The following is a 17,573-nucleotide window of genomic DNA, read 5'->3' on the forward strand; positions in this document are numbered from 1 at the left end:
TAGACTATTTGACCACCAGTTTGAACTCCCATTTGATAACCCATGCTAAAAACCTCATATGACTGATCAGTGGCCCATGAGAGATAAATCAGCATTTTAATAAATGCAAAATATTCACAGTGGAAGAAAATCTCCATTATCTGTCACTGTTGTTTTTAGCCTGTGAACTTTGTTCATGTGATGACAATAAAGTGTGTTTTTACCTGGTGATAAATTTAGTTGCATAATAGTGCAAGTTCTTAGGCTATTTCTGCCCATACTTGTAAATATTTCTTAAGAATTGACATCAATAACTAGGTCTTCCATTCTGGTTTAATAACCCAGGGACATTAGTAAAGCTTTGTTAGCCATCTAACTGTCCCTGATACACTTAGGCTGGTCCTGAACTTAACAATTTACATAAGAGCCCTTTTTAAGTATTGAGTCTGTACTGAGATTTGTATTGCAGACAGGCCGTTAGCAAGAAATTGACACTTTCAAAAATCCTGGGAACCCAAGGTTCTTCTCACTCAATGTAAAGTACATTTCCTTTGTGTACTGTGTACACAACTGAGATTGTGCTGCTCATGTATTTTTAGTGTTAAAATATCCTTTAATAATAATTTTAGAAAGGAACAATTGTGATAGTAGTCTTTCTTTTTTTCATCCCTACTTAAAATGTAAAGCTGGTAATTTTTTATCTGTTTCCTAATTATAAATTTTTAATAAATTATTTTTATTTTTTTAAGTAGCTGATCAGTGTATTATTTTTAATAGTAAAGATTTTATATTTTATTTGATCTAAGAGTGATCTGCCACCAAGTATCCTTTTAGCTACCTATGCTCTGTTATAGTTCCTTGGGGGTTGTGGGAGAATAAAAATCATGCAAATGGGATTATAGTTGGCAAATATTAAGAGTAATATATATTCTTTATACATTTTTGTGTTTCCAGAATTTTCTATCATGAACACATAATACTTTTAAAATCATGAAATAATATTAAGAAAACCATGGAACCATAATATTTGCCAAACAAAAATAAGTCATTAGTATGATTCCATTTATAACATATTTTTTAAATCACTGTGATTCTTGAAGTACAAGTTTGGGGACCACTGCCTTAAATGTTCAAATTCAGGCTCTGCAGGAGGGAAGCAAAGAGTTCTCAATAATACAGCGCCCTGTGTTTGAGATGAAGGCAAGGGCATCTTTGGGTTCTCTGAGCACTCATGATCTACTCTGAGTATTAAGCATAATGAGCCTCACTTTTCTGAGAGGCAAGGGGAAACTAGAGGTGTCTAAGGAGGTCCCACTGGGTTTTTATTTTGACTTCCATCCTTAGCAAACAAAGAGAGTTATGACCAGTTGATGAACAGTGGTTTTGACCTGAGGGCTCATCAGTAGCCTCTGTAAAACAAGTTCTTGCAGAGAAGCTTAACATCTGAAAACTGCCTGGAAAGATCTATGAGCTGCTGCTATAGTGAGAGAAACCATAGTGCCGACTAGCAGACTATGCAGGGACAGCTGAAGGATTTAGAAAGATTGGAAGAAGACTTCAAAGGGAGAGGCTACTCGATGACTAGCAACCAACTGAGGTGCTAACAGTCCCAAGATACCAGGAGCTGTGTGTTTAAAATAATGTGGCATCCTGGTCCAAAGGACAGGCTTTGAAGTTAGAATTGAGATTAGATCCTGGCTTCACCACTTACTGGCTCTGAGGCCATGGACATGCTCTGTAACCTCTATATGCCTCCGTCTCTTGAGCTATGTTATGAGTATGATAATATTGAACTCAAAGGATTGTCAGCAAGGCAAACATGTTGTTTTAGGATTAAATTAATGAATGTATGTAACCTGCTTAGCACCCTGCCTGCTATATACTAAGCTCCCAATGAATACTATTAATTATTATTGTATTTGTTAATTAAAAAGTCTTTTATTGACCCTTTCTATCAGGCACAGGGCTAGGTATTAGGAGATTCTATGGTTAGCAAACATTGAATGGACTTTGCCTGCCCTGTGCCTGAGACTAGTTACTGTTGTAACTGATAATCTTCTGAGGGAGACAGATCTTAAGTAATAATAGAAATAATATAATTACAAACTTCAGTAAGTGTAATGGAGGAAAAGTATAGCAAACAATAACTCTGAGATGATTTAATGTGAAGGCTTGAGCTAGTTTGGTGGGAGTCAGAGGAGACTTTGAGAAGAGACATGCAGGTGATGTAGATGTTAATGAGACAATGGAGGAAAGGGTGTGGGAGGAGAATGTGCCAGGTAGACAGAGCATCTTATGCTAAGGTTCTGAAATAGGAGGATGCAAGCTGTATTTATGAAACTAAAAGAAAGCCAAGGTTGCCAGAGAAAAGATGGAGGAGGAGGCAGGGCCCGAATGTTCAGAATATTTTAGGACATAGTAAGGACCCAATATTATTTTAAGAGCATCAGGAAACCACTGATGAGAAAATATATGTAATAGGAAACCATTAAATAAGAAAATGTATTACAAATACTTTAAAAATATTCTGGCTGCAGTTTAGGGACAAGATCAAAAGGGCCAAGAAAACTATTTAGGAGGCTAAAGTGTTTGTATAAAACTAGATAATAGTTTTTCTGGGAGGGTGGCAGTGGGTGGTGAAGTGAGTGTCAAGGAGGTCTTGTTTTCTAGGTTGTGTCATTAGGTAGGGGCTGTTTACTGAGACAGAACCTGGCACAAGACAGACATTAAGATGCCCATTTGCTAGTCAAGTAGAGTTGTCAGTTAGTCAATGTATATCTTGATTTTGCTAACTGTAAGATGTGTATTTTCATATTTTAATGTCCCTAAAATTGAGCTACGTATTATAATCAATGGTATGCCATAGTTAAATTTCCAGCCAATTTATATTTCTTAGTAGTATGTAAACTAATGGAGTCATCAACAGCTGTAATGTCTTAGATTCAACAAAATATGTTGCTTATTATTATTGCTGATACTAAGAACAAGGAAGACCACCCTTACATTGATTAGTAGCCCACGATTACTGATTAACCAAAAATTCATGATCAGTATCCAACAAGAACATCCAAAATAGTGCAGGAGTGACCGGAAATGGCAGTGACTTCAGGATGACTGACCATTTTTCCACTCACCCATCCAGAGCACAAGCAAGATGGGGGAGGAGCAGGAAGCTGCCGTCATTGTCTAAATAGAATAGAGGCTGTACCATCATCTGTTAAACGGAGAGCACGATAATAACAATAGCACTTAAGTAATGCTGACCATAGACCAGGTGTTCTTCTAAGGACTTTATGTCAACTCATTTATAGTCTTCATTACAACACTATCATGTGAACATTTTTACTAAGATACTAAGCCTGAGAGATGTTAGCTAACTTGCTTCGGGTCACACAGCTCATAATTGGCAGATCCAGGTTGTTGACCAAGCAGTTGAGAGCCTCTGCTCTCAGCCACTGCTGCTGCTACCTCTAATGAAGATAAGTGACTGCTTGGTGACCTGGGAGCAATAGAGAGTCATGTAAATATTGTGTGGGCTTTTGCTACACACCAAACCTAGACACAAGAATCTGAGCTCCTCAGAGTTTTACTACATATAATGCTTGATAAGAAGGGATAAGGAAGAGCTCTTACACTTTCGCATTCTGAGAACAGCATTATTACATCTAAATCCAACGTAGCAATATTGACTTAGCAGTATATTAAAAGAAAGGTGCTCCATAAATAACAAGTTATCAATATCAGCAGTGAAAATTAAATTCCTGTTTTTATCTTGGGATGACATGCGTAATAAAGCAAAAAGAAGAGGACATGTTTTACAGGCTGTATGTTTTCTAAAATAAAAAATGCTTATTTGTAATCAACTTTGATATTACAAAGGAACGTACAGTAATTCAAAAATCATTATGCCTTGTTGATTTAAGCTGCAAGGCTCCATTTGTATTTCCTGATGGCAAATGCTGGCATTAGCAAGGCTGTGAGCTAGAAACCTTCAGTGTGTGTCTGAAACTACAGCTATCACTGTATCCTGTTATCCTGGCAAGTTCAACATTACACAGACTTCACTTATTTCTACTTAGTCTTCAGTCAGGATAAGCCAGTAAGAGAAAGTGCCAGTTCTGTATTCACCACTGCTTAGATTTTAGCGTAGACATTTTATTGTGCCCAAAATGGAAACATTTGCCTTTATGGGAAATAAAATGTTTTGTAAAAACAAGTAAGTATAACCCTATTAAGTAATGTTACTAAACATCTTGTTTAAGCTAAAGGAATTAGAAAGATGTAAATCTTGAGTAAGAGAGAAAGCTTAAGTGAAATTTCACACCAAATAGGCTGCTGTTATTGCTAGCTCTTCCTACTTTATTTTTTTCTTTGCAGTTTCAAAGAAAGAAACTCTGATTGCTAGATTGATACCTGGCTGACTATCCACCAACAAACCTACTTTCTTAATCAGTTAATCATTATGTCAAACTGCCTTATACTCACTGCACCACAAAACACGATATTTAATAAAATAAAGGGGAAGAAAGAAAGGAAGGTAGATAATAGGAAGAGAAAGAAAGATAATATAATGGGATTCTAAATAAAGATTTACATCAGTATCTCTCTTTTCTTTGAAATATTTCTAGGTAAAGTCACTTTGAATGAACTGCTCAAGAGACTGCCTTATTAAATTTTAGGACATTGGCTTGTCAACCAAAATCTGAAAACACAAACTGGAGGCCCAAGAGCCATTACCGAAGATTTTTTACTCTACAATTCAAATTATTTTTTAATTCCAGCTTTCTTATCTACTAGTTAACACAGGTCATGTTCTCTTGACAAGCATTTGTTTGCAAATAAAAATTTCCTCACACAATCCAAATTTTAATTGAATCATTTACAGATTGCAAGATTTAAGCAAGTTATTTAATTTCTTTGGGCCTTAAATTCCTCATATAAAATGGAAATAATAACAGTGTCTGCCTTATAGATGTGTTATGAAAGTTAAATATGTTAATGGTTTAGACCAATTGGAACAATTCCTTGCATATAGTAGGTGCTATATAAATATTTATGTTTGTGTTATTGTATTTTGTTAAAGACCAAAGCCTAAGAATATTGATTATTTCAGTAGTTCCTGTTTATGGAACTCTACATTTACTCAACATTTTTGTCAGATTACTCTGATTTCATTGTTTAATGGCAATTAAAGAAATACATGGTCATGTTATAAAATATGGTTATGTTATAGTGTGTATAATGTGAATGCTGTTAATTGGTTATCTTACTTTTCTCTAAAGCTATTAACAACACTGCTTTAAACTGATAGTTTGACGATTATACTACTAAAGCCCTTAAGTCTTAATTTTTGCTAGGAATTATTTTGGGTGAAGTATCTTTGGCTAAAGAAAACTATGTTATCAACATAATCATTAGGATTCAATTTGCATCCCTTAAAGAAACACATTTAGAAATTTTTCAACAATGTCTAAAATTTTTTTTAAATAATTTTTTTTTTAACAGAAGACCGTGAAAAATACTCTGAAATCACCAAGAAATCCAATGCAATTGAAATGTTATTTACACTCTACCCTCCTCAAGGTGCCCATGTGCGTAATAATAATTGGCTTAGGTCAACTTGGCTGAGACCCATAGTAAATGGGGAAGAAGGATATAAGTATATAGGTAAGATACTAAACCGTATTATTTTCTTTTATAATAAAGAAAAAATGACCTTGTGCTTTATGTAAGTACACTTATCCATCACTTAGATGATGTGGAGTATTACATTGGCCCTATAGAGTATTACCTTTAGTTCTTAAGTATTATGCTTGCAATTTAAAATGTGGCTGTTTTTCACTTTGGTGTCCCCACTAGAATAGTGAAGACACACTGTGTTTGTCTGTTCACCTAATAATGGACATTTGGGTTGTTTTTTAAAAAAGTGATACTATAAGGAAAGCTGCTGTGAACATCACATGCAAGACTGTGCATAGACACGTGTTTGCATTTCTCTTGACTAAACTGTTTTCCAAAGTGATACCATTTCATATCCACCAGCAACAGAAATATAAGCGTTGCTTTTGTTCCATAGCTTTATCAGTACTTGGTGTAATCAATTTTTCTAACTTCAGCTGTTCTGATAGCTATGTATTGGTGTGCCATTGTGGTTTTAATTTGCATTTATCTAGTAGATAATGATATGTAGCATCTTGTCATGTATTTGTCATTTGTTTATCTTCCTTGGTGAGGTGTCTCTTCAAAGTTTTGGCCACTTTTATATTGTTTTTTGTTGTTATTAAGTGTTGAGAGTCCTTTAGATATTCTGAATATAAATTCTTAACATATATATACTTTGCAAATATTTTCTCCCAGTCTGTGGCTATCCTTTCTTTCTTTTAATGATATCTTCTGAAAAGCAGGAGTTTTTAAATGTTGATGAAGTCAGATCTACCACTGTATTCTTTTATGATTCATGCTTTTACTGTTATATCCAAGAAACACTGGTTAGACCTCTGGTTTGAAGATTTTCTTCTAGAAATTTTATAGTTTTAGGTTTTACATTTCAGTGAATGATTTATTTTGAGTTATATTTTTTACATAGCTCAAAGTATAGGTTGAAGTTCTTTCTTTTTTAACATATTGATATCCAAATATGTTAGCACTATTTGTTGAAATAGTACTAATCTTTAATAGTATTATCTCTCTTTTAATTAACTTTGTATTTTGGTAAAAAAACAAAATAAGACAAAGAAAATATATAGATGACAAAGAAACACATGAAATAATGACCAATTTACTAGTCCTTAGGAAAATACAAATAAAACCCATCGAGTCCTACCACTACTCATCTATTAGAATGACTAAAGTAAAATTTAAAAATCTGATAATTCAAGTCTAGCAAGAATGTAGAGTAACTGGAACACTCATATATTGATGGTGGAAATGCAAAATTGCACAACCAATACTTAAAAATGTTGGTTTTTTCTTATAGTTAATATAATCTAACCATGAAACCCAGCCATCCTACCCCTTGAAAATTACCCAAAAGAAATGAAAGTGTTTGCTTACACAGAACCTGTATATGAATGTATATAGCAGCTTTAATCATAAATGCCAAAAGCTGGAACAACACAAATGTTTGTCAACTGGTGAATGAATAATTAAAATCTGTTAACATCTGTACAATGAAGTACTATTCAGCAATAAAAAAGAAAGAACTATTGCTACAATAACATGGATGAATTTCAATGTTAAGTGTAAGAAGCCAAACTCAAAGTCTATATTTTGATTCCATTTAAATGACATGTTGGAAAACAAAACTAATAGGAGAGAATCAGTCTTGTGATTGCCAGGGTTTACTGCTGCTGGGAGGGTTTGACTACAAAGAGGTCCTGTGAGGGAGTTCTTAAGGCAATGAAACTGTTCTGTATTTTGATCATAGTGTGGTTACATGACTCTAAAAATTACTAAAACTAACTATATACCAAAAAGAATGAATTTTACTGTAAATACATTTTAAAAATAAATACAACATAAGAAGAGAGAAGAATTTAAGAATGACCAACAAACCCAAAAATGATGTGCACCATTTTTGGCATTAGGGAAATGTAAACTAAACACAGTGGGATACTACTACACACCTACCGTAGGGGCCAAAATTAAAAAGACTAAACACTCCAAGTGCTGCAACTAGAACACCAATATTCTGCTGATACAAAAGTAAAAGGGTAAAAACACTGTGCAAAATACTTTGACGCTTTCTTAGAAAATTAAATGTACACTTGCTATACAACCCAGCCATACCACTCCTAGCTATTTGCCTAAGAGAAAAGAAAGTATATGTCTATACAAATACTTGTACATAAATATTCATAGACCCTTTTTTGTAAAAGACTCAAAGTAGAAACAACTCAATTGCCCATATACAGATGGAAGGATAAACAAACTGTGATATATCCATGCAGAATACTATTCATCAATATAAAAGAACAGACTATTGAATATATACGATGCATGTAACAAACAATATGGCTAAATCTCAAAAGAATTACACTGAAAGAGGTCAGACAACAAAAGAGTACAAGAGTATGATTCTATCCGTATAGAAGTCTAGAAGTTGCAAACAAACTAGGCCTAAGACAGGAGCAGATCTGTGGTTACCTGGGCTGGGGATGAGAAATAGAAGTGAGATGTGATGGGTTACAAAATTTTGGGGGGTGATGGAAATGTTTATTAACTCGATTGTGGTGATGCGTGATGGTTCCACGGATGCAAACATATGTCAAAATTCGTCAAATTACACATTTTAAATATGTGTAGTTTTTCATTTATGCTTCAGTAAAGCTATAGAAGTAGTTGAAAACATAAATTTAAAGAACCAAGATATTAAAATTTAATTTGCTAATATTTTTGAAAGATGACTTTTATCTTTACATTTTAGAACTAGCATATTAGAACTTATCTATAGAGAGTCACAAATTTAATGCAATCTCATTTCACTTGCACGTGTAAAGGTATATTTAATTGCTCAGTTCTGATAGGTAGCCTAGAGGAAGAAGAGGGAAAGAAAGAGAAAGAAAATTATGAAAAAGAAAGCTGAAGGTTTTAGATTCTATAAGGTGAATCAGGACCCTGATTGCAATTTATTTACTCTTTGCAACTTCCCCCTGAAAATTAACAGAATGTGACCTATTACATTTTAAAAGATTTGTGTTCATTGTTTAGAGCCATTTGTAAACATTTGGTTCAAATAAAACAAATCGAAAGGAAATACACAAGTGGCCTTATGTTATAAGTTGAGGGCTCATCTCCTGAAGTTTTATGCTTTCTTTTCCCTTTTTAGTAAGTGACTGGGCCTTGAATCTTTTTAAATTACAGTTGTTATTAAATTGATTGACAAGAGTTTGCAGTATTTGCCTTGAAAAAGATTAGTCTATTACAGAAGTGCTTTCTGAAACTCAGTAACTCCTTGGCTATAAACATTTTAAGGAAGATAGCTCTGGGAATTTATTATGTGTCCAACATTAATACTCCACAATGTAGGCACTCCTGTTTATTGATTTCACTCTGTAGATTTAGAGACAGATCATCAGTAAGAGCTGAAAAGTAGTTAATAGAGTTACTGAATGTTCTACAAATGGCATGGGTTGCTAACAAATTATAAAGACCATACACACTCTAAAAATATTTAGTATATCCATATTTTATATCCCAGAATTCCTGGGCTTGAATATGAACAAAGTATTTCTTCTGAATTATAATTTTATAATCTTAGAATATGAATTTTAAAAATCCGTAATTTTTTTTTTTTTTTTTTCTAGGAGCACATGTCTTGTCAAACTTATTTTCAGGAAAGTTATTTTGGAAGGCTAGTCTTTTTTTTTTTTTTTTTTTCACATGAACGAGCCATTCTTTCATTCACTCCACAGAAGAAAAGATGACAATATTGAGTAACTGATTAGCATCTCTGAGTTTTAAACTCTGTCTCTTTGAAGATATAGGTTCTTCGTGGCAGCAGCTCTCCTCCCTGTTTTGACTGGAAGGCTAGTCTTTTAACATGTCTTTGGTTGTCTTTCCCTATGAGCTGTCTATCCCTAAGCACCCCTGCCCCTCTGGCCTGTCACGGATAGGCTGGACTTGTTCTTCTCCTTCATGTACTTTTGTGACTTTGGTGGATTTCCAGCCTGGAAGCTGTAGATTTTATTAATGAACTCTTGGAATTCTAATGATAATACCTTAAAAGGGGTAGGTTAGCCATTATCTTTTAAGGAAATAATTTAGGGAATACAAATGAATGATTAAATTACTTTCTCAAAGCATTGGTCCATTCTTAACTGAAATCATATTATTGTATTACAGTAAGGTTTCTAATTAGTTCAGATTCCAAGTAATGAGCTCTAGTTCTGCTACTTCTTTGTCATACATCATTTTGAGCCCTTCATATAGTAAATTTTACTTACCTTTATAATATGTGGCTAATTAAGTTATGTAATTAATACTGGAAGCAGATTTCCTGGTCTAATCACTGTTTTGTTACCTATTATGAGTACAAGGTATCTTTTTTATGCCCTTCAGTTTATACCACTGCCTTCGGGCAAGACCTGATGTACATTAGCCAAATGAGAATCTATCCCATCTTTAAAGACTATGGAAATTACTCAATTGTCCTTGACAGTCAAGTCTGATTTTTATGATCTCCTCTGTCAGAATTTTCTACTTTGCAACGTTAAGAGTTTCTTTTCTTACACACTCTTTGTTGCAGTTGTAACTATTTCACTCTCCACAAAATAAAAGCTCTGCATAGATGCTTAAGACTCTTTCTTTCTGCTAAAAATATTCCTTTTAAAATATAATTCCTCAGAAGCCCTCTGTCTAATCCTTAATGTCTTTTGGCACTTCTCTCTATAAACATTTTCCACATTTTCTCATTTGTTTAAAAGTAGTGGAACTCAGACTAAGATATAATAATCCAATAAGTCTGATTTATTGTGAATATAATCCTAGCTACTACATGTTCTGCTTATATCTTTTGCGCTTTTTTAGACTTCTTAAATACACATCTCAGCATTTACTTGGATTTCTATCCATCATTTTTATCTCCTTTTTGGGAGCATATTTTCTTGTAGCTATATGATATATGTGTAATTTAATTTGCCTTCTAAAGTCCCTACCGTGACTTGTCCTGATTTTCCTTAACTTATTTAAAATATGGACATTTATTACTCTTGTTAAAACTAAGTTGAGTGTTGAGCCCATTCTTCGAGGTGGTCTATAACATTAATTATTACAAAATGAAAAACCCAAATAAATCCTGATTTGAAAGGAGCTCCATATATTTTATATCACTTATATCTGCTCAAGCATAGGAAGTGGTCTGTTATTATTTGGATAGGTTTAAATGTACTATGGCTAGTTCAATATTGTGCTTTGCCTGCAGAGTACCTGTTTGCTTGAGGAGAATAATGTAGTCACTGAAAATTATATTTTAAGTTCAACTGAACTTGAAAAATTGTTTGGATATATACCCGTTGATCTCCCTTTTACCAACTACAAACACCTTGCAGCCTCCTCTTTTATGTTCTTTAATGTTCCTTTGATTTTCGTTGTTAAGGGCAAATCATGTGAATGTGTTTTCATGATAAATGTAATTGCTGGTGGAAAAAATGTTATTTTATTTTAGATGGTTCAGTTGATTAAAATTTCAGCATTAGTACATTCACAAGAATAATCCAACATAAAGATAACAGGAATGCTATATTATGTCTGGCTAGCGTTTTTTAACTATGGTCAAATTATTAAAAATTCTTTAGGATGATGAATTAGGTCTTCCTCATTTGATGGGATGAGTGTGTTCTGTGAATTCCTTTTTTTTTTCTTGGATGTCAGTGATAAAATCAGAGATGTGGTTCTCATTTCCTCAACCCATTTCACTAAGCAAGTTGGAAGCACTGAGGAAGAAGACATTAAGATATGGCATCAGGTCTGTATTTAAAGGAAATGTGAGTTGCACAAATACAACAACCTACCACTCACTACATTACTGCTTATCTTTGTAAAATAAAAATTGTAGGATTATTGTTTCATTATTTTATTTCTTCATCTATTTATTTAACAAGCATTAATTGAGTGTCTCCTATATGCTTGGCAACAAAGATTGAGAAATAACTAAAGCTTATGCTTAATCCCTGCCCTAGAAGTGTTTACATTCTAGCAGATCCAAAACCCTGTCAGATTTTGGCTCAGTCAGTCCTACTGAGCACTCTTATTAGTCCATGAGTCAAATAGAATGATACCAAATGAGGACCTTCAAAAAAAATCTTGACAGAACACCTCTAAATGACAAAGGATAACAGTAACACTCAATATCTGAAATAAAAACTCAAAGCTGAGTTCATTGTCCTTCTAAGTAAGGGAGAGTCATGTTCGTTAAATAGTCTCCCTAGGTAAAGAAGACTGTTGATACTAATAAGGGTTTTTGAGAAGAGTGGTAGCCAGCTCCCAAGATGACCCCAATGATCTATGCCTCTTGGTATTCATGCCCATGTGGAGGTACACACATTGCATCAGGGTTGGTCTTTCTTACCAAAAGAATACAGCAAAAGTAATGGTATGTTATTTCTGAGGCTAGGTCATAAAAGACTTTGTGGCTTCTCCCTTGCTCTCCTTTAGATAAGCTACTCAGGAAAGCTAGTGATCATGTCATGAAGGCACTCCAGCAGCCCTGTTGAGAGATCGGTGTGCTGAGGAGCTGAGGGCATATGCCTACAGGCAGTAAGGAGCTGAGGTCTATGTGGGTAATGCAACATGGTGGTGGAGCCAGCACCATAATACTCCTGCAAAGATAACTCCAGCTCCAGTGACAGCTGGACTACAACTGACCCACCCAGAAAATCCACTGCAGATTTCTAACCCTCAGAAACTATGTGAGACAAATGTTTGTTGTTTTATAACTCTAGTTTTGGGGTAATTTGTTACACAGCATACAAGTCAGTGATTGGTGGTTTTTACTAGTGGGAGTGAAATGACGTAGGATTGAGTGTGACCCCTCAGAAATGAGTTGCTAGTTGACTGGCCTTCAGAAAACATGTTACTAGAGTGGAACTTTTGTTCATTAGTTAACTTTCAAAAGTAGGATTTCTCACTAATTGATTGGTTGGCTTTCAGAGGTATATTTACTGAGGTGCGTTTTCACCAGCTGATAAAATAGGTTTAATATTGGTTTTGGGGTTGCTTGTCAGTGTGGCTATAGAACTACAATTCATTGGTTAAAGAGATATAAAAACAAGTTCTGATACTAACTTGTTACATAGCTGTAGAACTGTTAGGCTTTTCTTAAGACTGTCAGGGGGAAAGTTATTCTCAATAAATAGGTGCAGAAAGAAACAAAATAGAAATTACATGGTAGTTGACTTAATAGAAACAATTAAGCATAACTGTAAGCCTAGGTAAGGAGAATGACTGTATTTGGCAGTATGAGAGATGATTTTATAAAGATGATGATTTATGAGTTTATTCTTACAGAACAGATTAGAATTACTAAGTAGGGAATAGAAGAAAGTTGAATAGGCAAAAGGAAGAGCATGGGAGAGTCCAGATGTGGAAACTAACTTTGTTTTAAGAAATTTTTAAAAAATTCTCCTGCTCCACTTAGCACAGGACTCTTTTTTTCTTATTGTGTTATAATTGGAATATAACATCATGTTAATTTCAGATGTACAACATAATGATATCTGTATATATTGTGAAATGATCAACACAAGAAGTCTAGTTAACATCTGTCATGATACATAATTATAATTTTTTTCTTGTGACAAGAACTTTTAAGATCTACTCTTAGTAACTTTGAAATACATTATAGTATTATTAACTATAATCATCCAGCTATACATCCCCATGACTCATTTATTTTATAACTGGAAATTTGTACCTTTTGACCACCATTTCCTATTTTCCCACTCCCCTGCCTCTGACAGCCATTAATCTAGTCTCTGTATCTATGAATTCAGTTGGTTTTTTGTTTGTTTGTTTGTCTGTTTTGTTTTTAGATTCCATACATAAGTGAAATTATATGGTATTTGTCTTTCCCCCTCTGATTTATGTCACTCACTCAACATAAGGACTTCATGGTCCATCCATGTTTTTGCAAGTGGTAAGATTTACTTCTTTTTGTGGCTGAATAATATTCCATTGTGTATATATGCTCCACATTTTCTTTATCCATATGTCCATTGATGGACACTTAGGTTGTTTTCATGTCTTGACTGTTGTAAATAACAACACTGCATTGAGCATGGGGGTACATGTATTTTTGAGTTAGTGTTTTAGTTTCCTTCAGATAACTACCCAGAAGTCCAGAAGTGGAACTGCTGGATCATGTGGTAGTTCTACTTTTAAGTTTTTAAGGAAACTTCATACTGTTTTCCATAGTGGTTGCACCAATTTACATTTCCACCAAGAGTGTACAGGCTTCCCTTTTCTCCACATCCTCACTAACACTTGTTTTTTCTTATCTTTTCTATAGTAGCCATTCTAATGGGTGTGAGGTGATATTTCATTGTGGTTTTGATTTGTATTTCTCTTATTAGTGACATTGAGCACATTTTCATGTACCTGTAGGTCATCTGTATGTCTTCTTTATAAAAAATATTCAGATCTTCTGCCCATTTTTAAATGAAGTTTTTTTTTGTCTTTGTTATTGAGTTGTATGCATTCATCAGGTATAAGAATTATAAATACTCTTTCCTATTCAGTAGTTTGTCTTTATTTCATTGATGGTTTTCTTTGCTGTGCAGAAACTTTTTAGTTTGATATAGTACCACCTGTTTACTTTAGCTTTTGTAGCCTTTGCTTTTAATGTCAAATCAAAAAATTATCACCAAGATCCATATCAAGTAACTTACCACCTATGTTGTCTTCTAGGAGTTTTGGTTTTAGGTCTTACATTCAAGTCTCTAATCTGTTGTGAGTTAATTTGTGTGTATGGTATAAGAGAGTGATCCAGTTTCATTCTTTTGCATATGGCTTTCCAGTTTTCCCAACACCATTTATTGAAGAGTCTATCCTTTCTTCATTGTATATTCTTGTCTCTTTTGTTATAAGTTAACTGGTCATATACATGTGGTCTTATTTCTGGGCTTTCTATTCTGTTCCATTGATTTTTGTGTCTGTTTTTATGTTAATATCATACTATTTTGATGACTATGTTTGTAACATAGTTTGAAATCAGAAAGCATGATGCCCCCAGCTTTGTGGTTCTTTCTGAAGATTGCTTTGGCTATTTGAGACTTTTAGGGAGACTCTTTTTAAGACAGTGGTTTTGTAAAGCCTGATTATTGGTGAACATAGTATACAATGGCAAGGATAAAAAAAAATCACTTGGCAATATATATCCTTCTTTACTCAGATTTTGTTAATATAAATTATGATTATATTATACACACATTCATATATATATGTATATATAATATATATATTTGAAAATATAATATACATATTTATATAAAACTTTCTAATGTATGAATTATTCTAATTTCTAATTATATACATATATTAAAAATCTCTAATTTTATAAAAATTATATTTACATAGATTTATAAATACTATATAGCAGCCCCTGGTATCTGCCATGATTGTTATGATGGTAAAATGCCATAGTTAATGTAAAGTTAATATTTATAAATTTCAAACTCATAAGACTAAGGGCTGTACATTTTATGTGATTTTCTCATTTTATCTTCATAATCTGTATGATAGATGCGATTATTGAACACATTTTACTAGAAGAAATATTATGCCCTTGAAAGGCTAAGTAACTTGTGTGGTCATCCAGCTATTAGGTGGTACAACCAGGATTTCAGCTCAAATATTCTGAACCTAGAGCAAGCACTTACAACTTCATATAATAAATGTATTATAAAGATGATTTATTTTGATTCATCAAGAGAATATTAAATTATGATTAGTTTATCCTTTTAGAATTCAGTGGAATGTGTATAATTCATCTTAAAGAAGTAATACTTATAGATTTATATATGATAGCAATTACAGCATTGTAATTACTGCAAATGTTTAAACAATGTAAATCCACAATAATAGGGAAATGGTTAAATAAATTATGATTCATTAATAATATGGAATTCAATATGAACATTAAAATTATTTTATTAAGTATTTACTTATAGGGAAATATGAAGATTTAAAAATTTTTTAATTGAAATATAGTCGGTTTACAATGTGTTAATTTCTGATGTACAGCATAATGATTCAGTTATACATACATATATATATATATTCCTTTTCATATTCTTTTTTATTATAGGCTATTAAAAGGTATTGAATATAGTTCTCTGTGCTATATAGTAGGACCTTGCTGTTTATCTATTTTAAGTATAGTAGTTAGTATCTGCAAATCCCAAACTCCCAATTTATCCCTCCACCTTCCCCTTCCCCCATGGTAATATTAAGTTTGTTTTCTATATCTGTGAATCTGTTTCTATTTTGTATATAAGTTCACTTGTGTCATTTTTTTTTTTTTTTTAGATTCTACATATAGGTGATATCATATGGTATTTTTCTTTTTCTTTCTGGCTTACTTCACTTAGAATGATAATCTCTAGGTCCATCCATGTTGCTGCAAATGGCATTATTTTGTTCCTTTTTATGGCTGAGTAGTGTTACATTGTCTATGTATATATATATACCACATCTTTATCCAGTCATCTGTCAATGGACATTTAGGTTGCTTCCATGTCTTGGCTGTTGTAAATAGTGCTGCTGTGAACGTTGGGTGAGATATACTGACGATATATCTTTAGTGAAAAAATGTTGCAGAATAGCATGACATTTACTATATTCACATAGTTGCATGAAATTAATGTAAGAATATATAAATTTTAATCTCTACATTGTGTGAATCCAGTGGACTTCAAATATTTTGGTGTGGCTGAATTTTCTAATTTTTCTACATATTCTACACATTTTACTATACGTTTCTTGTTTAATAGTAATAAAAGAGATTTAGGGACTTGAAAATTGTCATCTTAAACTTCCATGTATATGATATATTCTTTAATTTAAAAATCAAAAGTTTTGTCTATTTTTACATTGCTCTTCATATGTTTATCTTTATATCACTTATTTTTGTTTTGCTGTGTTAACTATAGTGAAAAGAATATTTGTCACATCAAGATAAAATACAGCATTTCTAAAAACGGTAGAAACGAATGACACCATTTTATAATTTATTTTTCAAAACCGTCTAAAAATAATTTTGTATTTAAAACTATAGACCTTCAGAAATGTGCAAATATATATTTGGACTATCTCTTTCTTTGGTAGTTCTATAAGCTTTTGAGAACGTATTTCTTATTTCCACACCAAAAGTCTTTAGCACATAGTAAGCATTTATGCACTATTGTTTTATGAATGTATATGGGAAGCATTACTACAACATTTAAGCCATTTTTTCAACTTTTATATATTAAAATTACTTGTGTTTATTCTACGGATTCCTTCAAAGATTATTGTAATGTGATATGGCAGTAATATAGTATGACATGGTTCTTTAGTATTTAACATTTTTAATTTAATAAAATATAATTTAACCATAATGGAGGCAAAAATTCAAGGTAATAAGAACATATTCAGTCACTCCACAATCTTTATAGAGTGTCTTGTGTTCAATGCTCTGTGATAAATATGATGAAGATTCAAAAGTAAATAAAACAGCTTCCCTCTTGTGTGCTTATGATTTAGGCTGAGGGGGATGATACACGTACATAATTAACTACCATAGACGATGTGAAGTGGTGACTGATGTAAAACAAGCTCATACTGAGTTGTCAGTTGCTCTGCTAAGCAGTCCTGAGAGGCAGGGCAGAGAAAGGGCTTTGCAGGAGACAGGAGCCTGGGCTGTGATGCAGACACTTTGAACATCTTTGGAGAACTGTGAACATGCTTCTAAAGTCATTTCCTGCTCACAGGAAGAGAGTCCCCTCAACTAAAACATGCATAATATGTGTAACCAGCCCTTCTAAAGTAACAATAATTAAAAACAGTACACCTGTTTACTAAGGAGTAAGCACTGCTCCATTATGTAGTGATCAGCTATA

At 33.1% G+C, this 17,573-nt stretch overlaps 1 protein-coding gene across 1 annotated transcript in view; it reads left to right on the forward strand.

Annotated features, from left to right (window-relative positions):
• The window catches only part of IQCM (IQ motif containing M), a 280,897-nt gene that overhangs the window by 209,588 nt on the left and 53,736 nt on the right, over positions 1–17,573 (forward strand). Inside the window, exon 12 of the mRNA XM_064479062.1 lies at positions 5,485–5,646. Coding sequence (XP_064335132.1) covers positions 5,485–5,646 — 162 coding nt within the window. The remainder of the gene's footprint in view (positions 1–5,484; positions 5,647–17,573) is intronic.

The sequence above is a fragment of the Camelus dromedarius genome, chromosome 1 (genome assembly GCF_036321535.1).
Source record: "Camelus dromedarius isolate mCamDro1 chromosome 1, mCamDro1.pat, whole genome shotgun sequence".
Taxonomy (NCBI): Eukaryota; Metazoa; Chordata; class Mammalia; order Artiodactyla; family Camelidae; genus Camelus; species Camelus dromedarius.